The 24272-nt window shown below is 36.2% G+C and overlaps 1 protein-coding gene across 4 annotated transcripts in view; it reads right to left on the bottom strand.

Moving 5' to 3' along the window:
- The window catches only part of DCC (DCC netrin 1 receptor), a 1128596-nt gene that overhangs the window by 30137 nt on the left and 1074187 nt on the right, over positions 1–24272 (bottom strand). For 3 of the 4 annotated variants that reach the window (XM_019464025.2, XM_019464024.2, XM_019464026.2), the window contains 2 exons: positions 22636–22752; positions 8896–9051 (listed from right to left, as the gene is read on the bottom strand). In XM_019464025.2, coding sequence (XP_019319570.1) covers positions 8896–9051; positions 22636–22752 — 273 coding nt within the window. Of the gene's footprint in view, positions 1–8891; positions 9052–22635; positions 22753–24272 lie in introns of all 4 variants that reach the window. The other variant, XM_053902733.1, reaches the window with a different exon arrangement.

Below are 24272 nucleotides of genomic sequence, written 5' to 3'. Positions count from 1 at the left end.
GAAACTGTAAATGAAAAGAGCTGGATAGGAGGTATAAGGTTGATGAAATAAGAGTATTTCTGATGACTTTTTTTTTCAAAGAAAGCTCTATTGGGTAAGTGGGAAAAATGCAATGATAGGAGATAATATCTCACTTTGAAAGAGAATTTTTAACCAGGAAATATTTCAAGATAATTAGTTTGCAAGATAATTTTGAGACAACTCTCTGGGAGGCTCAGTGAGGTCAGCAAAGGGCAGAGGAGCTAGAAAGAAAACTTGATAATGCTGAAGGGAGTAGAGATTAAAGATGCCAAAGATCAAGACATTATATTAAAGATATGCAGAAGTGAAATGTGCCTTCAGAGGGTATTTGATATTAAAACTCATTTTTCTATATTCGGAAAGGTTAGAGGTCTTCTGGGTCACTGAGAAGCCTCCAGGCTTACCCCATTCAAAGATGGAGGCAGGGAGACATAGGGTTGGCTGAGGACAGGATGTAGCCACAAAGCAACCAGAGCTAGTAAACAGGCAAAGTTGACAAAAGATTTCTTCAAAGAAAATGTAATCAAGACAGCAAACTGGAGAGAACTCTGGGGGTAAGAGGAGTTTGAGGAGAAGTGCTTCCTCTTTAAGCTAGGAAGTCCTATCATGGAGAGGAGGGGTGCATGCATCCAAAATATCAAGATTAAAAGGTGGGGCTGCAAGGAAAACATTAAGGCAAATCCTTGGTGATGTGGATTCTCACAAAAGGGCAGAAGGGATGGAGACTTCAGGCAGGTGTTTATTAGGAGCTAAATTGTTTGTAGGAACATAAAGGAGAAAAGGGCACCTGCCTGGTTTAGTCAGTAGAGTATGTGACTCTTGATCTCAGGATTGTGAGTTTGAGTCCTATATTGGATATAGAGATTACTTAAAATCTTAAAAAATATATATAAAGGAGAGAGAAACAGGTGTTCTTGTATTCAAATTACACAGTCTTTTTTTTTTTTTAATGTTTATTTATTTTTGAGACAGAGAGAGACAGAGCACGAACGGGGGAGGGTCAGAGAGAGAGGGAGACACAGAATCTGAAACAGGCTCCAGGCTCTGAGCAGTCAGCACAGAGCCCGACGCGGGGCTCGAACTCACACACTGCGAGATCGTGACCTGAGCCAAAGTCGGACGCTCAACCGACTGAGCCACCCAGGCGCCCCTCAAATTACACAGTCTTGATTGAATACAAGAACACCTGTTTCTCTTTCCTTCATATTCTTAGGAACCCCTGGCTGGCTCAGTTGGAAGAGTATGTGACTCGATCTCAGGGTCCCGAGTTTGAGTCCCACGTTGGGCAAAGAGATTACAAACAAACAAATAAATGAAAACTTTAAAAACTGTGTAATTAGATGGTTGACAGTATAGAGACAAAGAAAATTATGCTTGTTTTACTCTGGACTCATTTAATCTAAAGGAGAAAATGACCAATGGTCAATATCTGAATAAAAATATAGTGATCAGAGAGAAGCAGACGTAGGAGCCCAGACCTGGGTCCATCTTCATCACCAATGGGCTAGTTTTTATTACAGGTCCATATCTTCCAGGGAAAGAAATTTCATAATTTTCCTTAGAAATCTGCCTTAAGTAATTCTATTGAAGATGGATTGTAATAAATCCATATATTTTATTTTTTTAATTTCTTTTTTTTTTTTAACATTTATTTATTTTTGAGACAGAGAGAGACAGAGCATGAACAGGGGAGGGGCAGAGAGAGAGGGAGACACAGAATCTGAAACAGGCTCCAGGCTCTGAGCTGTCAGCACAGAGCCCGACGCGGGGCTCGAACTCACGGACCGTGAGATCATGACCCGAGCCAAAGTCGGACGCTTAACTGACCAAGCCACCCAGGCGCCCCAAATCCATATATTTTAAAAACTGCTTTAACCATTAGAGAAATAATAATATATTGTGTGATATGCTTCTTTATTCCATCCTTCATATTTTCCTGTTCTATTGCTTCTACATTTTTGAAATAAAAAAGATCTATGTTAAAATATTATTGTGACATTAAGTTTAATAAAATTTGCATGCACTTTTTTAGTCTTCTAAAATTTAGTTTCTCAAAATCCTCAGGTTTCACAGGAATTTTGGTGACATCGCGGAATGTTCTGTGGCCACTCCCATTCCTATTCTCTTTAGTGCCATTGCTCATTGGCATCTCTAAAATTGCAGATTCTCCACAGGCCCCATCCTCCATCCCAGGTCTTCAGGTGGCCACCATGATTTGCACTGGGAAGATATCTGAGGGAAGTAGTGGGAGCTCCACACAGATAGAGAAGAACTTGGGGAAATCAATCTCCAGCACCAACCATTATGAAAAGGAAAGTGCCTAATCTAGTGTTAGGTGGAAATGGGAGAAAGAACGCATCGCTAATCCACAAGGGACTATTTCTGTTTTGTTCAAAAATGGTAAGTTTGCTTAATACCTAGTACAATGGGCAAGGTACAGATTGTCCATAGACAATTCATAATTATTTTACGTGGAGCAAAAGAAATGCTTTCAGAACTGGTTGACGTTTGAGGCAGTCCAAACTCTTGATGCAATAGCAATGGCTCCATAGGAGAAAAGCCCTCATGTCAGATGAACCCATTTGGCCAGTTCAGGCGCCAGCTTCAAGACACCTGTGTGAAACAAACTGGCTCAGTGATATGATATGTAGATGTGCGAAGAGCTCTGAAAGCAAAGAAAACCTCTCTTTTCCCAGGAAAGTATAGCCACCTTGCAATTCAGAAAGTAAAGTGAGAATCAAATATGTGCTGGCAAGGTACTGGTTTTCAAATGATGAAGTAGTGGGAATGCATTGTACAAATAGCATACAATTACACAGTAGAGTCAAATTTCAAGGCACTTTATAATAATTAATGTCAACACAGAAATAATTGCTACAGAGTATCTGGCAAAAATATTGCGAAAATGGAAATGAGGATTTTTCTTCTATCTAAAATTGCAATATTTGAAAGAAATGTAGCACACCAATAACTCTACACAAAGACTTTGAGACACGAATGCTTAAGGAACCCAAGTCCCTCATTAATCTCAGAGCAACATCATGCAAAATTCCTGAGTAACCCCAGTTCCTTCCTCACAGGGTGGATTCTTGCAAAGACCCTAGAGAAAAAGTCATTAGCTCCATTGTGTCTGTGATTTTATCTAGGTCAAGTCCCATTATATGATTTCCAATTTGGGGGAGAGCTGCCACAGAAAAATAACATGGGTGAAGGTGACCAGCCTTCTCATTAACAATGACAATACACAAACTAAAAGGAATAGTAAAAAAAATCATCTAATCTCTAGTATCCACCTGTTTCAAAGATGAGAAAATAGTGGCGCTGATTTTATAGTGACTTGCAGAAATGGGGCCTCAAGACTATCTACTGGTTGAAGTTTTCAAAATATAGCACTGTTTCTTCTTTCCCAGGGACAGTTTGCCTATTGAAGCTAAGAACAGGACTACAATTTATTAGTAGGAAGAGGAGATATTTGTCTGTCACAACTATATATAAATCTTTATCAGTGGATCACCAAATGTGTGTAATGCAAATGTACTATATCCTGTATTTTTCTTTTCCTTGTGGTAGGAGAGAAATTCAGCTTTATTTTTTGAGTTCAGAAAGCAGCAGATCTTTGAGGGCAGAGTTTTAGTGATTCATTTCTTGTGCAACTTGAAGGTCTTTCAGCAAACTTTGGAGGAAGGAGAGTCTCCACATTTGGCACAGATTTTTCTTTTCCTATGTGTGACTTGTTGTTTCTCAAGGTGACTAATAAGACATCTCCAGCCAGAGTCATGAAATGTTTTCTGCTTGAGAAAGAACACGGGTGTTTAGTGTTCTCCAAGGCATTTAGAAGCCGATACTGAATGGCTGGAAGTTAACTGGTTCTGACAGTGATTTAGAGAATATTTAGTTTCCTACAAAAGAGGGTGCTTATTTTTTTTTTCTTTTCTAAGTAATCACTTGGAAACACAGATCTGTTCCTATTCCTTTGGCACTGCACATTCCTTTTGCTCCAAAACCACTTGATGTATGACTGAATGTGTATTTTAAAAACCTGTAAAATCTTGCCCAGGAGTGGTATGTCCATGCCTTTTGATTTTAGATCAAGTTCAAAAATTACTATGCTAAGCACTCTGTTAGGAATCCTTTTTTTTATATAACTTAATATAATAGTTATATATTTTATATTTATATTATATATTATAGTTATCTAATCACCCTTATTTAATAATCCTTACTTTAAAATAAATTAATAAAATTTTAAAAATTATTGAAGAGACTAAATGTTTCTTTATTTCATTCATTTATTTACTCATTCATTCATTCATTCATTCCTTTATATCTAGTAGACTTTATTTTGTAAAAGCATTTTTGGTTCACAGCAAAACTGAGTAAAAGGTACAGTGATTTCCAATATGCCCTCTGCCCCACATATACAGCCTGCTCCACTATCAAAGTCCTGAACCAGAGTGGTACATGAGACTGTAACCACAGATATAAACCAATCTGTAGTCCCTAAGCACAAATAAAAACATATTTTGTCGTAGTTCACTTAATGTTCTTTGGATTGGCATGCATCACTCCAATCTCTGCCTCTGTTGTCACATAGCCATCTTCTCCCTGTGTGTCTGAGTCCCTTCTCTTGTAAGGATACAAGCCATATTAGATTAGGACTCTCCCTAATTCAGCATGACCTTACCTTAACTTGATAACATCTGAAAAGATCCTATTTCTAAATAACATCTCATTCACAAGTATTGGAGGTTAGAACTGCAACATATCTTTTTGGGAGACACAATTCTATTCATAAAAGTCTGCCCTCTGGCCCCCAAATATTCATGCCCTTAGAGGTCTGGGTCTATACAATCTCTTCAGGCAGACGGAAGACAGCCATGTGAGGGAGGCAGATATTGGAGTTACAGAAGCCAAGGGACACCTGGGACTACCAGAAACTGGAAGAGGCAAAGATGGATCCACCCCTAGAGACTTGGGAGGGAACATAACCTTGACAACACCTTGATTTTGGAATTCTAGCTCCGGAACTATGAGAGAATAAATTTCTATCATTTTAAGCCACCTGGTTTATGGTCCCTTATCAAGGCAGCCTAAGAAATGAATACACACACTGTGGAATGATCTGAAACATAGACTCTACAATGAGAAATGGTGACACACCCAAGTCCTCCTGGTGAATAGTAATCTGTGGTAGATTGTATTATTTGTTCACAATTCACCCTCCCCTCCCTTCCCCTATGAATTCTCTAGTTCATGCTGGGTGGAATATATGTATCTCTATCCCATTGGTATTGCATTTCTCTGCGTAACTTATTTTGGCTGGTGGGGAAAGAGGAGAAAATTATACTAGATTATTTATTATTTTTGCTTTCATTGACATTTAACTTTTGGAATGATTATCCCTGTGATTCAATGAGGCAGTTTTGCATGTTGCACCAAATCAAGAGAAAACACAAAGAATAAATGGGATGCTGAATTCTCAGAAAGAACTATGTCTTTAAAAGAGAAAAAGAAACTACAGGAACACATCATGAATCAAATAAAATAGTTAACTTCTTAAAAATAAATGAAGTGAACTTTGGCTTGTCTTGGTCTTGCTATGGTGGAGAGAGAAAGGTCATTTTACACATTCTTCTCATGCTTCATTTTAAAGTCAGAGAATATAGATGAAATCAAAAGAAAACACTAGACAGTGATATGATGAGGGAAAAGCTAGACTAAAATTATAATCCCCTCTTTCTTTCTGGGGAGAGTACATTTCAGAAGCAGAAGAAGGGCCTTGTGGCTTCTGAATTATTTGACTGGAATTCTTTTCCTAGTTGTCCTGGGATTTGGAAATTTTTGCTTCCTAGACTTCCCATATCTTCCTCGTTTAGTCCCCTTTGATATGGTTTGGGGAATTATTTTTCCTTGAGTTTTTGCACACAACTCTATTACGTAGACATGATGTGCAGTGAGAAAAGGGAAAATAAATCTAATTCTCTCTTGGCAGATTTTTGATGCCTTTTAATTCTAACCTTGCTACATCTAGACGATTTATGATTTCTTAGCGCTGTCCCTGTTGGGTTGGAAAAAATATAGCTTACCTCACAAATATATTTTATTGCTGTTACCATCTTATCTATTACAAAACATCCTATCTCACATGAGCTGCTGAGTCACCTGTTCCTAACTAAGGGAAGAAAGCCATAAAATCGATTTTAAACTGCTGTGCTTGAAGAAAAAAAGAAAAACAGTCAAATGGTATAGGAGAAACCACCAGGGTGTATACAATAGATTGAGAATCTCTCTCCATACCTACTTTCCTTAAAACAAATGAAATACTATCCTTAGGATATAAAATCAATATACAAAAATCAGTTGCATTTCTATATGCTAACAATGAGCTATCAGAAAGAGAAATTAAGAAAACAATCTCATTTACAGTTGTATCAAAAAGAAAAAAAAGCACTTAGGAATAAATTTAACCAAGCAGGTTACAGATCTGTACATTGAAAACTATAAGACATTGACAAAAGAAATTTCAGAAGACATAAATAAAAGGAAAGATAGTCGTGGGTAGAAATGACTATGCTCGTGGGTAGAAAGAACTAATATTGTTAAAAATTTCTGTACTACCCAAAGTGATCTCAGATTCAATGCAATTCTAGCAAAATTCCAATGGCATTTTTCACGGAAATAGAACAAACAATCCCAAATGTGAATGGAACTAGAAAAGATCCCAAAACAATATTGTTAAAGAAGAGCAAGCTGGAGGTATCACACTTTCTGATTTCAAACTACATTACAAGGATAAGATAGTCAAACAGTATGGTACAGGCATAAAAACGGGCACACAGATTAATGGAACAGAATGAAGAGCCTGGAAATAAATCTATGCATATATGGTCAATTAATTTATGCCAAAGAGCTAAGGATATATGGTGGGACAACAATCTTCAATAAATGACGCTGAGAAAACTGAATTGCCACATGCAAAAGAATGAAACTGGATTTCTTATGCTGTACACAAAAATGAACTCAAATGTTTTAAACACTTGACCTTAAGACCTAAAACTGTAAAATTCCTAGAAGAAAACAAAGGGCGTGAGCTCCTTGACATTGATTTTGGCAATGACTTTTTGGATTTGACACCAAAAAGCAAAGGCAACAAAAGCAAAAATAAACTGATGAGATTGCATCAAATTAAAAAGCTTCTGTACAGCAAAGAAAACCATCAACAAAAGAAAAGTCAACCTATGGGATGGGAGAAAATATTTGCAAACCACATTTCTGATAAGGGGTTAATGTCTGAAATATATAACAAATTCATGCAATATAATAGCAAAAAATTAGATTAAAATGAGCAGAAGCATTGAATACACATTTTTCCAAAGAAGACATGTGAATGGTCAACAAATATGTGAAAATACACATATATGTGTATTCACACATATGTCAAAATATGTGACCTTACTAATCATCAGGGAAATGCAAATCAAAACCACAATGAGATATCACCTCATACCTGTTACAATGGCTACTGTCAAAAAGACAAGAGATCATTGTTGGAAAGGATGTGGAGAATAGAGAACCCTTGTGCACTGTTGGTGAAAAGGTAATTGGTGCAGCTACTATGGAAAACAGTATAAACGTTCCTAAAAAAATTAAAAATAGAACTACTATATGATCCAGCAATCTCACTTCTGGGTATATATCCAAAGGAAATGAAAACAAGATCTCAAAAAGATGTACATACTCCCATGCTCATTGTAGAATTATTCACAATAGCCAAGATATGGAAACAACCTAAGTGTCCATCAGTGGATGAATGGTAAAAGAAGATGTGGCCTATATACAACGGAATATTACTCAGCCTCGAGAAACAAGGACACTTTTTTGCAGCAATCTGGATGGACCTTGCAGGCATTATCCTAAGTGAAATAAATCAGGCACAGAAAGACAAATACTAAATGATATCACTTACATGTAGAGTCTAAAAAAGACAAACTCATAAAAAAAAAAGACTAGAATGGTGGTTACCTGGGGCTGGGGGGATAGAGAGAAAAAGAGAGATGTTGGTCAAAGAGTACAAACTTCCAGTCATAAGATGATTAAGTTCTGGGCATCTAATGTACAGCATAGTGATTATAACTAATAATACTGTATTATATACCTGAAAGCAAGAAAGTAGATTTAAAACATTCTCATTACAAAAGGGAACCATTCTTATGTGACATGAGGGGGGTATTAGCTAACTTTATGGTGGTAATCATTTTGCAATAAATAAGTATCTCAAATCAACACAATGTATTCCTTAAATTTACATAATGTTATATGTCAACTCTATCTTATTAAAACCAGAAAAACAAACAAACAAAAACAAATGAAATTCTACTCTGGAAATCTTTTTCTCCAACAATCATTACTTAAACATGAAACGCTATTGCTTAACCGATTTAACCAAAGAAAGCTAAAGCATTCATCTAAGTACTGGTTCATCAGGAATCAGTGAGACACCTTTAAATACATCCAACAGACACTTACACATAACATGTTGGAATATAGTCACTCGATTATTAACTTCCTAGTTGACAGCAAGTATTAATTTCAAGCACCTGGCACTTCATTGTTTTACTGAACTGGTTAACCTTTGTTTCCACACAACTTCCCATATTGTCTGCGGAGCGTACTGTGGAAAGACTCCTAGAGAATCAGTTTAAAAGCATGTGGTAGGATCCGAAGGACTGACTGTGCTCTGATTCTGGCCCAGGGCAGAGGAAAGTCAATTTTTCCAAGGGATGATAATGTCAGAATGCTATACATTTAACAAGACATCCTTGGTTATTATTCATTCGTTCTTCATAAAAAGAAAGGAAAACGCATCACACTGACTTTTTCCTGCTCCAAAACCTCGGTCCACAGACAATGTTGGGAATGGCACAGGCCGGAGGGTGAACTGTGGGTGGGGGTATCCACACGTGGGAGATGGAAGGATTCCTGGGTACTGGGCGCTTTCCAGGGTTGGCACAGGGATGGCACTCACGACAGCTGCAAAAACAAAGATGTTGTTTTTATTATTATTTATCTTATGTTGTCACCTACGAAGCAGAAAGGAAATGGCTAAACTTTCCCATCTTCAAATCCATGCATGCTCTTCATAGTATCTTGTAGGTTCCTTTACTTACCTCTCTTTCCACAAAGTCTCTCTTTTAAAAAGCTCACGCCTCCAGCACCTTACTATAGAACATTACTCTGAGATGTCAAACTTCCCACGGTATCAGTTAAAATTTTTTTTTTTTTTTCAGAGAGTGAGGGAACAGGGGAGCGGCAGAGGTAGAGGGAGAAAGAATCTCAAGCAGGCTCCGCACTTAGCGTAGAGCCTGACTCGGGGCAAGATCTCACGACTACGAGATCATAACCTGAGCTGAAATCAGTAATCAGATGCTCAACTGACTGAGCCACCCAGGCGCCCCCCAAATTTCCTATGGTTTCAAAGAAAGAAACAATGAATCAAGTTACTATAAAAGCACATTAAGGCTTCCTGGTGATTTTTTTTTTTTTTTTTTTGCCTTTTATTTTCTCCTAAGCAAGAACCCAAGAAATGTTCGGTTGTTCAGAACTGAATATATTGGGTAAAGTGGGCTAAGGAAATGGGAATTTTATGTTAATTCTGTGAAAGATGTAATGCTCTTGAGAGATGATCAGGTATTGATAGGTATAATCTCATAATCATACTTAGGATTTTTATTTAAATAGAAAATGTCTTCAAATAGCAAAACGGTACAGCTTAATGACACATTAATTTAAATATAACTGAATGTTGTCTGGGAACACCAATCATTTTTTACTTATACTGGCTTAAACCCACAGATCAATATCTTACACAATATCTCCTAGGTGTATTAAGTGTTATTCAATTCCATTATTCAATATCTATTAAATTATATCACATCATAAAATATTTATTCTAATTGTAGTCAATCTTCATCTTACATTATCTTAGAAAATGTTTCGTATTTTCTACCTCTTTTTAATAAAAAATAAAATTTTAAGCTAGCTCCTGGAATGATCTTCAGCAGTATATTTTGTCTATTACATTACTCAAGTTGTTTCTACTATATGCATTAGTTTTATTTAATTACACCCTAATGCCAATCCTGGAGTTCAACATGCATGCGCATACATATTTACCAAAGAAAAAGCTTTCTCTTTATCATATTCCTCTTACATAAGTAACTTCATAATCATTGATACAGATTACTTTGTATTATTTTAAGTTAGTTACAAACAACATGTAGATTTAAAGCATATTTTTTAACCTAAAATGCAGATTAATTATATTAAATACACAGAATTTTAAATCAAAAGGGCTGCTTCTAGTAAAATAGCTTTTAAAATTACACTCTGGAATTTATTTCTCAGGGTATTTATAATGCTCCTTGAAATGCATATTAACAGGCTTATTTGAATTGAAAAATAAAAAAAAATTGGTTTCACAATAAGACTAATTCTTTTAAGTAGGTGAAGTGATGGGTGTTTTCCACAAATTGAATTAAAAGCTGTATAGATTTTAATAAAAACATTTTTCAAAGAATTATATTGTGATGGTATAAGTGATATTTCAATGCTTCAAATCCTGTCTTAATATATTGTTTTATGTAAAGTACCTCCTAGTGAAAAAAGTTTGCAGATGTATCTTACAATTACTCTGTAAGACTTGGTAAAGCTTTTTATAGGTGCATCTCTTAAAAATGATGAAGTAAGTAACTTGAATGAGTAACAAATACTTTTGAAAGTCAGGCAGTTTCTAAAATTTATACTTGCAGTATAATTGGAGGACAATATCTAGTTGTTACTTGAAACATTATAAAAAATAACTTCAGGTGAGAAGTAAAAGTATGGGATTCTGACATATAATTTGAAAGTTCAAATCATTGAGTGACTGCTATAAAAATCTCATTGTGACAGTCACCCACACATAAATGCAAACAAAGTTTCGTAGTGTTTAGATAAATTAAAAAAATATTGGAATAGAGTTTATGCAAAAAGCAACATCAATCCACAGATCTATGCAGTAAGTGTATGGAAAAAGCCTCATTCATGTCATTAAGTGATAGAATTCTAATCAAATCTTTCTTTACACACAATTGTACAGAAATACTAAGTGTAGTGTTAACTCAATTCAGAAGAAAAAAACCCAGCAGTTGAAAACTTATGCTCACATATGTCGATAAAATAACATATAATTTCAGTTTATAGAAATACTATGTTGCAAAGAAATAAGATAGGTGATCAATAAAAGACATAAAGATACGTGACATTTGTATATTATTCTGTAGGGAAATTAAATCGCAGGTACTAGTTCAAGGAGAAACAAGTGTAAATTTTTGTCAGTGAAAGAGAAGCTTCCTCACATATTTTGTAAATGGATGGTGGTGGATATCAAATTGTATAATTTTTATGCATTTGAATTTATTTAAGAGAGTGGTATATGAAAAAAGTACATTTTTCACAGGTATTTATAACAAACTCTTTTAAACGTTAAATTCAGAATGTTTCAGGTGATACAAAGTTTTCAAATTAGTTTTGGGACGCACTGAATGAAAATTTGAGAATAAGTGGTTTACAGCGCAATGTCTTATAAAGATACTTTAGAAAGAGTAAATTGGGATATACAAACACATGAACAGACTCGAAAAGAAGAAAAAGAAAAAAAAGGACAGAGAAAATGGTAAAAAGAATCAGAGATTCAAGCCAGATATCAGCTAAAATGACTATAAATTCCTTAAAGAAAAGAGGTTATAATTTTGTAATCTTTGTGTCTCTCACACTATGCTGATAGAGATACTTCTGATTTTTCAAGTGAGTTAATAAGAAGGATTTTCTAGAAGTAATATTTAAAAATCTGCCATTTCAACCCACTGCAGACTTTTTAAGTGGTTTGATGTATTATTTAGTTTCTTACGGTTTATAGTTACTATAGGAATAATGGTAGTGATAATAGACTTAAATACATTTGTAAATAAGAACCATACAATAATATAAAGTCTATTTTCAGAAAACTTAAACTCTCAGTCTCCCAGGTAGTCAATTTAATGATATCATCTATCTTACTGATCAAATGGGATCACTGCATAGTCATTAATATAGATTGCCAGGTTGTAAAGCTATCCCTGTGTTGACAATTTTTACCCATAAATAAATGTGACAATGATAGTTTCGCTTAGATACATAGAAGGTACCCACTCCACAAATTGTGCACATTTCCTTATCAATATTATTATTTGAACTTAACCAATATCTTATAATACACTTAGAAAAAGAATTTCATACATATCTCTTGGTTGGAGCTGAATAAATTTGAATGGAGAAACAAAAAATAATTTGGCAAGCCACAGAATATAAAATCAGAGAGCTGAGAGAACCCAAGAGATTAAATTTATATTGCAGTTCCAAGTCTTTCATTATTGAAGAAAGAAATTTTCCTTTCTAAGAGTTTTGCATTTTCACTACTGACCTGGGTACAAATGGCTTGCAAATAATAATTCTTTAAAAAATAATAAACCTATTGTATGTTTCTGCATTTCAGCAATTCCCATAATTCTATTCCCTGACATAGAATAGTCTGTATTCCAAAGCTTTGGTTCTGAAGTATTTTGATTCATGATTCATTTCTAAAAGGGCACAGAAGTCTACACCTACTTATAACATAGTTGTTGCAGAAATGATCATTCTAAAGTAAGTTGGATACAACACAATGTATTGAAATGCTTTTTAGTATTTTTCTGCTACGTGTCAGTTTTAAAAGCCAGAAACACACATCCACATCCACACACACATTCTCTGTCTCTGCCTCTGTCTCTCTCTCTCTCTCTCTTATTCACACTATAGTTTAAAGCATTCGCTGCACTATGTTTATGTAAAACAACTCGGAGAGCGATATCATCAAGAATTTTCAATAAATCTCTGTGGCCAAAGATGACAAGAAATCTGCTCTGACACAGCTTGCTGACAAGTGAATTTATATCTCACACTGATGCACAAAGAATTTTCAAGTTGAAATTTCCTCACCAAATTACTTAGCTCTCTGAACAGGGCACACTGATATCTGAAAGCTTTTACAACATTCTTAAAAATGTTAGCAATAAACACAACCTATAGGAAATCTAAAGTAGAGATTTTTTTAAGCTACAATTTTAATAAATAAAGCCCTCTGTAGGTATTTTTCAACATGGTACTTGACATAGTTGAGAGAGGTGCTGAAGAGGAGAGGCAGAAAAATAAGAGTAAAGATAATATTTCGAAGTGGAAAGAATTTATGTGAAATGATTTCTCATTCTGCCTCTCCTTACCACGTCTTTTCTGCAATGACCGATATATCAGCTGGACTACTTGGAAATTTAGTGCCTATGGCCCTTGATAAATATTTTTTTTTATCTCCTTCACATTTTCAGGTGTCCATTGGCAAACACTTTTCACGGAATATACACGAAAAAGTCCACCAAAAGTCCACCAAAGTCCTCTTTAGGAAAAGTGTGAACATTCACAAATATGTGTTCTGTCGTTATTCTCCATATCATGCTAAAGAGCCCAAGCACTGAGGTCAAACTGCCTGGGTTCATTATCTAGTTCTGCCACTTTAGCACTGAGTAGGTGTCACAGCCAGTATCTAAGATGCCTCCCATTGAGTATCACTGTGATATTCACATCTTTGGGGAGTTCCCAGCCACATTTCACCAGGGTTGGTCTGGTGACCAATGGAATGTTATAGAAATGCAGAAGAAATTCCACTTCCCAAATCAGGTTTAAAAAGATTGTCCTCGAGGGCACTTGGGTGGCTCAGGTGGTTAAGCATCCAACTCTTGATCTCAGCTCAGGCCGTGATCTCATGGTTTATGAGATCGAGCCCTGTGTCAGGCTCTGTGCTGACAGTGTGGAGCCTGCTTGGGATTTTCTCTCCCTCTCTCTCTGCCCCCCTGGTTGCTCTCTCTCTCTCTCAATAAATAAATAAACTAAAAAAAAAAAAAGATTATCCTCTCTCTTTTAGATCACTCCCTCTGGGGGAAGCCAGGAGTCACGTCTTGAGGACATGCTGGAAAACCTGTGGATGTGATAGAAGCTGTTGAGAAAATGAGTGCTTGTTTTATGTTGCTTCATTTTGGAGGTAAAGTGTTATGTAGTAATGGATAATTGCTCATTAGCTTGGCAAGTGATTTAAGGTCACTATTTCTTAGTTTTCTCTTCGTAAAGTGGAGATGAGAATAATACCAACTTTGTGGAGTGGCTATGAGGATTTGAGAGATCTTCCTTAGTACAGAAGAGAGGAGCGTCAGGGGTCAGCCCTTCGAAAAAGCTGGTTATTGTTATCAATCTCCAGGGATCCAACAGATCTTAAGATTGTTTGTTTGTTTGCACTCAGTAATCCTAGGAAAGCATTCTTGGTCGGATGTAGGCATTCACAGGGGCTACAGGGTGATAGAATGAATGCCCAGTTCTAGAACCTGTTAAGCTGGGATCAGTCTTAGGATACTGGCTTCTTACACCATGAATGCAAGGTTCAGGCAAGGATTCTGAGTTGGAATCAAATGTTTTAGGGGTTGGAATGATCTTCATATCAGTATAAGATGGAGTTCTGGTAGTACAGCACCTCAAGCCAACAGAATTCTAGGTTTTAAAATCTGCTTCTTCACTTCTCAATAGCTTCTCCAACCCATTGTTTGCGTTCTGCAGTCAAGTTACTAAAGCAGATGGTGGGAGTGGGGAAAAAAAGAGTTGGCTTTCACAGTGGATGTCCTAGAAAGCCCCAAACCAGTGGTCATAAGCAGCTTCTAAGCTATCACAAAAGCAAAACTGTATGCCTTCCTTTGCCTTAGTCCTTTTACTAGATACTTTCAGGCCACTTTTTCAGACTTCTTTTTTTCCCTTAAAAGCTGGGATTGCATTTTTTCCCCTTAAAGATGTACAGGGAAACAGAAAAAAATGAAATTCAGGAGGCTTCTGCCCAATAAACTCTCATACATTTAATTATCAGAATTTTATAACTAATGTAATCTTAGAGGTCACCTGCTTCGATCTATATCCCTCCCATTTCTGCTTCCTCGCCTTTCCTCTAGCATTTTACAGGAGAAAACACAGGTTGAAAATGGAAAGGGGAACCAAGGTCAAACAAATACTTATGTTCCATCAGGTAATAAAATACTAGAAATGTAAGTAAATCTTTATCCTTCAGGAATTGCTCTCAGCCAAAGAAGTTGCTTGCCCAAGATTACACCCCACTTTGCGGGGGCAGCCTGCATCATACTTGAGACAAAGTCCAGAAACCCACCTCCCTTGCGTCCTTTGGGAAAACGCTAAGGGCAAGCCCAGCACCAGAGCAACCCATAGGGTCAGGTGCACCTCCCATTAAACTATGTCACCAGTTCAATTTCTCCCTCCTCCCAGTCCTGCATCCCTTACCCTCACAAGTGTTATTCCAGAAAGCACTTGTTAATAAATTTCCTGTATTCTAAATTCTGTCTCAGAGTCTGATTCCTGAAAACCCAGCAAATGACCCTTAAATACCCTTTAAAAATTCAGGAAAGTTACACTTTATGCTTCTGATTTCTTTTTTTTTTAAGTGTATTTATTTTGAGAGAGAGAGAGAGAAAAAAAAAACACATAGTGAGGGAGGAGCAGAAAGAGAGACAGAGAGAATCCAAAGCAGACTCTACACCATCAGCACAGAGCCCAACTGGGGCTCCATCTCATGAACTGAAAGATTATGACCTGAGCTGAAACCAAGAGTCAGATGCTTAACTGACTTAGCCACCCAGGTGCCCTGTTGCTTCTGATTTTTCATAAATAATTTCATTTATAATAAAAAAACATTTAAAATAATTCTTTGGTCATTGTAAAAATAGTCAGCCTTTGCTACCATTTTAAAACAAAGTGCTCGGGATTGGAAAATCAAAATACGTGGGTATTTTTGCCTGTGCTTTCAGCTAGTGTGTTTCTCATGAGCATTAGTTTACTTTGCTGTGAAATGTGTTCAGGGATAGGAGCAACAGAGGCCACATAATGTTTTCAACCAATAAGTTGACAAACCTTAGACAAATAAACAGATGTTGCACTCCAATGAAATTAAATACATTTCCCCATGGATTTTAAGAACAAAAAGCCACTTCAGATAGTCTATATTTGATCTGCTAATTTACATTTTATAAAGCATGCTGAGAAATGTCAAGGAAAAGGGGAAAAGACAGTCTTACAAAAATAGCGATTCTTAAGTGGAACAGCAAACATCTTCATACATGTGACTAGAAATCAGCGCGATGCTACAATGTAGTTTATACAAGACTCAGTAGATGAAAGACTCGATAAATCTAAATAATACTGCAAGTGGGGCCATCAGAAAATGTATCTACTCTTCTGAATGAAATCATAGCTCTGCCAAGATACAGATTTACAATTTGTTCAGCAGAGTTATCTAAGACCTATCAATCATGTCAATTGCAAAGAGTTTACTTTATTTACCAGAAAGCTTAAGAATTTATTTTAAAATCAACTTTGATTATATGTTGAAGTCATTTCCTTTCGTTAGACAGAGTTTTACCAACACAGAGCTTGGAGGTAACAAAGAATATGATATGACAAAGTTACTTCAAAGATACATTTTCTATTGAGTCTTCATTTCTCATAGAAATTTTATTTAGGTATAATATATATCTTGAAAATTGGAATATCCAAAGTAGTGCTCAGTGATTTTCCAAAGTGAAATGCCTTGCAACTATCATCGAGGGCATGAAATAGAACATTCTCAGAAGTTGCCCTATGGTCTCTTCTGGTCACTGATCATTTCCCATCAAGAGTAACTGCTCTTCAGAATTCTGACCCAATAGATTATTTTGCCTGTTTTTAATTTTACATAAATTGAGGGGCACCTGGGTAGATCAGTCGGTTAAGCATCTGACTCTTGATTTCAGCTCAGGTCATGATCTCAGTCTCCTGAGTTCGAGCCCTGCGTTGGGTTAGGTGCTCACAGCACAGAGCCTGCTTGGAATTCTCCATCTCTCTGCCCCTCTCCCACTCACACTCTGTCTCTCCTAAATAATGTTAGAAACTTAAAATAAGAATAAAATTTATATAAGTTGAATCTCATAAATGTGTTAGGTTTCTGTCTTACAACATTTTATCTGTGAGATTCTCCCTATTGTTTATGGCATTTTAGTTTGTTCAATTTCATTGCTGCATTATATTCCACAGAATATAATGAATATGTTACGGTGTAATAAAGATATGATATGGGGAACGGTACTGCCACACATATTCTTGTTTGGGTCTTTTGGCGAATACATTATGTATCTCTGCTGGGTAATTTTACCCAAGGTTAAAACTGGTATAAGATTGGGATTGCTGTTGGGGTGCCTGGGTGGCTCAGTCGGTTAAGCGTCCGACTTCAGCTCAGGTCACGATCTCGTGGTCCGTGAGTTTGAGCCCTGCATCGGGCTCTGGGCTGATGGCTCAGAGCCTGGAGCCTGCTTCCGATTCTGTGTCTCCCTCTTTCTCTGCCCCTCCCCCGTTCACGCTCTGTCTCTCTCTGTCTCAAAAATAAATAAACATTAAAAAAATATATATAAATAAAAAGATTGGGATTGCTGGGTCAGAATATTCTTATACATTTTATAAAACTATTTAACTATTTAAAATAATGTACCTGCATTATATGATAATTTTTAAGATAGCAACAAAATTAGTTGCTGGTCATTTTACGGCCCCCATTCATGTAGAGTAGGACACCAGGAATAAGGAAAGGTTTGCTGTTTTAGGCAAAGAGCAAGTTGGAGCTCCAGGTGACAACCCGAGGTGGCACAATGCAGTGGATGGATCTAGCACAGGTTTTGGGTTCCTACTCTCACATTCCTAGTTTCCATAATTGTAAATTGGATGGGCTACTGTCAAAAATCTTTTTTAAAAGTATATAAATAATATAAGGCATGCAAATCATCTTAGCCCTTGGAGAAGCAGAATACCAGAGGTTCAGAGGTTGTCCAGGTGTGTCCTGAGGTAAGTCAGTAAGCTGAGTCTCTTATCTTATCTGAGTCTCGCTATCTGTAAAATCAGGATAATCTCACCACATGATAATATTATGAGGATTCACTGAAATAGTAATTAGCAAGGCATTTAGCAAGTGAATAATATTCAGAAATTCTCAGTATTTGTTAGGTTTCATTTCATTTTTCATTCTTTCTAAGCTCATTATTTCCTTTCCTATTTAGTAAAAACAATTTTAACTGCCCTTAATACATCATAAAATCTTATTAGAAGATATTCTAACTATAACTGATTTTAAGAAAGGTCCTTAAACACTGGTGTGTTACAAACACAAGGCAGTCTTATACTGCATTTACTTATTCATTCATTCATATGACAGACGTTTAGCAAGCACCAGTTTTGTGCTAGTATTGAGCTATACAATGTATGAATGCAAAGACGAATTAGATGCATTCCCTCCCTATCATGAAGTAATTCACAACCTGTTAGAAAAGGACAGATTTGGACTGGAATACCTAAACATATGAGGCAGTACATAATTAATGCCACGAATATAGTAGAATGAAATGCTATTCAAACATGAGAAAGGAAGCCATCATTTTCTGGATACAACATTCAGAAAAGAAAGAATTTATGAGAGCATCACTATCTGCTCTGGTCTGTGAAAAATGCATACAACTTTGTTAGGTAGAGATAGCCACTGAGTCATTCCAAAAAGAAAGAAATGTTCAGAGGGAAAAAACAAAGAAAAGACCATGTATTTTTATGGACAGGCAATTTAGTCTAGCCTTGCAGGAATCTACGATATATCTCTATCTCTCTATCTCTATATCTATCTACCTACCTACTTACCTACCTAACTACCTACTATATCTATCTAGGCATAGGAACAGGATACTAGAAATGTAGACTTAAATGTGAGATGCTCAGCGGTTTGTAGGTGTTTTTTTCTTGGCAGGCAACGGGGAGCCTTTGGAGAAATTTATAGAATGGAATGCCATATTTAAGTTGTTTTAGGAACACACCTGTCAGGCAGGATACATATGAATCTGGAAGATGCTAGAAGGGGGGAAGACTCCTTATGAAGCTGTTTCGACAGTTCAGGTGTGAGGTCATAAAGAAGAGAATTAACATATGACTCCAGGGAATGGGAAGGTAGCCAGGGATTCAAGATATTGTGGAAGGAAAATCAACAAGATATGAGAACTTATTGCATAAGATGGTTGTACATGGAACACAAGGGTCCACAAAGGATTTTTTTTGGGTATAGTTGACACAGAAGAAACTATAGAAGACTGGCACCACTAGAACTTTGTTACAAGAGGAAAGTAGCCGGAGGGGAAAAGTGAAACAGCTCAGCGTAAATGTCTCTGTATGTAATGAAAGAAATGAAAGAAGGACAATGGCTTCACAGGGCACCTCTGTAGGGAGCTTAGTGATTAGGAGCTCAGAACTCTGAAGCCAGACCTTGTGAGTCCAAATTCTGGTTCTGCCACTTAGATGCTGTGTGACTAAAAGCTAGGTACTTAAACTCTGCAAGACTCAGTTTCCTTATTAGAGAAAGAGGCATAATAATTGTATCTATCCCATGAGTTGAAGAGCTAGAATCCATTATAAATTCCATAAAAGCTTTTGTACTTATTAGAGTAACACTGAAAGCTGCAATGGAGCATGGAGGAAACATGACATATAGTAAAGTAGAGAGAAGCAACTGTTAATTCATTCACCTAAATTATCTTGATTGAAGCCTCCCAGGCTCTGTTCTGAGTATTGAGGATATGAACTGATCACAGAGACAAAATCTCTACCCTCATAGAAATTACATTAAAATACAGGAAACAAATAAACAAATACAAAAATGTGAACAGGATGGTCATACACATTAATAAAGAAAAACAAAGCACAATATATAGAGCAGAGAGTGAGCACAGATGCTATGTGTGACATTTGTCAGGGAAGACCTATAGTGGGAGCTGTTGAACACAGAATTGAATGAAATTAAGGAAAAGCCATGTAAATATCTATGAAAAGAGATTCCAGGGAAAGAGAAGAGCAAGTGAAAAGTCCTTGCATTCGAACATGTGTTATTATCCAAAGAACAGAGGGGAAGGCTATGAAAAGGATTAGAGTAGTGGCAGGAGATGAAATGAGAAATGAGTCCAGAGGTTTTATCACATGGGGCCTTGTAGGACATGGTAAAATCATGGATTTCACTCTATATGTTACGGGAAGTTAAGAGGAATACCATCATCTAATTCATACAATTGAATGGCTGCTCTACAGACAACTTGCTACAGGGGCAAGAGCTAAAGAAAAGAGACTAGTTACAGGTTTAGAACTGTGGTCAAGAATCTGTAACAGATGGTGGTGGCATGGGTTAGGACAGAGCAGTTGAGATGGGAAGGAGTGGTCAGATTTGGGACCAAATCAGGTATTGTAAGCAAGAACTGTAGTACTGATGAAAGACTGAATTTGGGGTGTGATGAAATTTGGATTAAAGAGTATGAAACTAGAGTTTTCAACAAGAGTAAATGGATGAACTGTGGTAACATTTATTGAAATAGGGAAAGAAGTAGGAGGACCAAGTTTGGAGGTGGGAAAGAGAATCATGAAAAGTAGGATCTCCATAGCTGAATTGCCTATTAGACAGCCATATGGAAGTATTGAGTCAATGGTTGATATGAAAGTTGATATGGGTTATAAGAGATTAACTTAGAGATAAAATTTGGAATTTAGTAAGATTTAGATGGCGTTAAGGCTCTCAGAACAAAATGACATCATAGAAAGATCTAGGTAGGGAGAAGAGAAAAGGCTGAAGACTGAGCTGTGGGGCATTCTCTGACTTAGAGACTGGGCATAAAAGGAGGAATAAGTAAAAGATACTCAAAAGGAGCAGCGATGGGAAAGAAAGAAAACCAGGATCATTTAGTATACCATAAGGCAAGTGAAGATAGTGTTTCATGAAAAAAAAAAAAAGGGAGAAGCTATGTCAAATTTTGCTGAGCATCTGAGACTTGACCATTTATTTTCACAATGTGGAGATTATTGATAACCTTGAAACTCTGGTTTCAGTGGACAGAAACTGTCTCATTAAAACTAATAAGGAAGATTACAAAGAGGGAAAAGCCAGTATAGACAACTTTTAAAGGAGTTTTTCGGGAAGGGAGAGGAATAGGCTGTCGTTGGCGGGGAAAGTAGTACCCAAAGATGGTATTTAAAACAGCAGTTGTGACAGAATGTTTGTATGCCAGTTGGAATTATCTATGAAGAGAGAAAATGGATGATACCAGAAATGGAAGGGATACTTACAAGATTCCCCAAGTAAGTGAGAAGGGATGGCAACAGGGGAAAGACTTGGCTTGAGACAGGAGCACAAACACATTAACTAGATTTGATGGAAGGATAAGGATACCAATTCTCAATGCTTCTCTCTTCTTGGTAATGTAAGAAGCCAAATTATTGGCTGAGCATGGGGAAAAAAGAGAGATTTGGGGAGTCTGAGAAGAATAGATATAAGACATTCATTTTATAACCCGAAATAATGAATGAATGGAGAAATGAGTGGCATTACCAAACACCACTATTTGGTGGTATTTGACTGCTAATAGCTGGCAAGAAAGTCATGTGTTTTCTCCAGATAAATCAGCTGTTAGTAGAGTGGAGCCAATTAAACAGGGTTGAGTTTTTTTCTGGTGAATATGATGGGGAAGGAGGACCAACAGAGATGAGGGTGTTTGCAAGGGACTGAGGATGATAAATGACTATGACTTCTCAGTTGAGTTTGGAGGCTAATCAGGACAGGAAGCAGATGAGGGACAGTGGGAAGGTGTCAGAGTTAATGCACTGGAGGTCTTAGTGGGATTGAAGAATTGTTGGCAAGGGGGAATAAAATAAGTGAGCAGGAAAGTAACAAATAGAAAAAGGGATGATAGAAACTGGAGATTATAAGGGTTACAATGATTGGTTTAGTGCATGACACGGACTTGATGAATTGAGGTGGGAAGGAGCCAGCATCATTGTAGGCACCATAAAGGGACCAACATTCTACTGTCATTGGATGAATTACCTACATGGAAATTATAATTACCAAGATTAATCACAGAGGTAACTAGAAGGGCGGCGATCCCCAGGTGTGCTAATATCTTCAGTAAATGTGGGAATATGACAGAAAACTTCAAAAATAAGAGGGTAGTAACTGGATATCTGTTAACACTTGCTTCAAGGGTGCTAGATTATTTAAAACTGGAAATGGGACCCATTAAAAAAGTAAAAAAAGAAGAAACCCAACTATGAATGTGATCATTAGAATAAGATCAATAATAGTGACAGAAATTTCCATTCTTTTTATATGAATTCATATTTTTTTTTACAATTCCTTAACACTGTAGCCATATGTTTTGCAATTGGATTATATACAAGAGAAACCACAATAGCAGTGTATGTTTGACTTCAAATTATAAATTAGGGTTTTAGTCATTCTTCATTTTGTCCAGATGCCCAGAAAATTCAGGGGAAACTCTAAATATTTTTGATAATTTGATATAGAAAAGATGAAAACAGAAAACCCTTCGTTTCTTCATTGTGGTTCCAATCTTTACCCACCAGGATTGTTGGACTGAGCATCCATAGGAATCATAAGCTTGGCCCGAGGGGCTCGGCGGGCAGCCAGTGACCTTTCCAGAGTAGACATGGAACTCCCTGCTTCTTCAGTGTCTTGACCTACAAGAAAAACAATACTGAGAGATACACCTTTTTCAATGATGCAACACTTTGCATAATTTCCAGCCAGGCATGCCAATGCCTTTTTTATTTTATTGATATTTAAATAATAATACCTACTTTTTTGTTACCCAATCAATATACTCCCATTGCACAAACATTAATAAAATGTATCATAACCTCATTACTCAGAAAGAACTATTGTTTATATTTTGTTCCTTATCAGGTTTGCTTACGTGTTTATATGTGAAAGTGAGAAGGTATATATTAACATATATATATATATATATATATATATATATATATATTTACTAAAGTTGCATTATACCATATATATCATTTTGTAAACTTCTCAGTAATATGAATGTCTTTCTCTGTCAAGTCAGTGTTATTTATTTATGTATTTAAAAATGCTCATGTTTCTAAGTTTATGAGCACCATCCATTTTATTTTATTTTATTTTATTTTATTTTATTTTATTTTATTTTATTAAGTACACTGTATGCCCAATGTGGGACTTGAATTCCTGACCCTGAGATCAAGAGTCACATGCCCTACTGACTGAGACAATCAGGTGCCCCGGTTTTATCATTCTTTAACAGTTCCATTAACATCCCATTGTATGAATTTACCATAATTTATGCAACTAGTACTTAGAACCCAAAGACATTACATCTTATTATAAAAACTCAGAAAATAAACTACATTTTTTAAAAGTAAGTCTAGGCATAGTTATATACATCTATTATAATGCCACAAAATGTCATTCTAAAGAGTCATTAAAAGTGGTAAGAATGTTTGTGTAGATTTAAAATGTATATAAAAAATACATTTGAAAGGCACCTGGGTGGTTCAGTCGGTTGTGTCCAACTTCGGCTCAGGTCATGATCTCACAGTTCATGGGTTCTAGCCCCACGTGGGCTCTGTGCTGTCAGCCCAGAGCCTGAAGCCTGCTTCGGATTCTTTGTCTCCTCTCTCTCTGCCCCTCCCCTGCTCGCTCTCTGTCTCTGTCTCTCTTTCTCCAAAACAAATAAACATTTAAAAAAAAATACATGTTGAGAACAATAAAACTGAAGTTTTGAATAGTATGTGTATCATTTGTGTAATATACATATGAAAGCATATTATATATACATACACATTTGTATGTGTATAAATATATAAATGTAAATATATCTGTATATTATATATTATATATGTTGTATGTGTGTGTGTGTGTATATATATATATACATATATATATATGTATATATATATATATTTGTATACAAAGGTTACACACAAAATTCTTAACATTGCCTTCCTTTCATGAAAGGGATAAGGAATTTGGGGATGGGGAAAGGCACTCATACTTTTTACTTCCTTTGGATATTATTTTCACAACTTTTTGTACTATTTTTTTTCTTTTAAAATTACATGCACATATTCTTTTTTCAAATTAAAATAGTAGTTAATAAAATTTAAAATACTGATGGGGGAAATTTCTATGCAGCCCAGATAATGGCAGCTGCCTAGATTTG

Source organism: Panthera pardus, unplaced genomic scaffold (genome assembly GCF_024362965.1).
Source record: "Panthera pardus isolate Hobbes unplaced genomic scaffold, ASM2436296v1 HiC_scaffold_15, whole genome shotgun sequence".
Lineage (NCBI taxonomy): Eukaryota > Metazoa > Chordata > Mammalia > Carnivora > Felidae > Panthera > Panthera pardus.
This window is presented reverse-complemented; position numbering and strand designations above follow the sequence as displayed.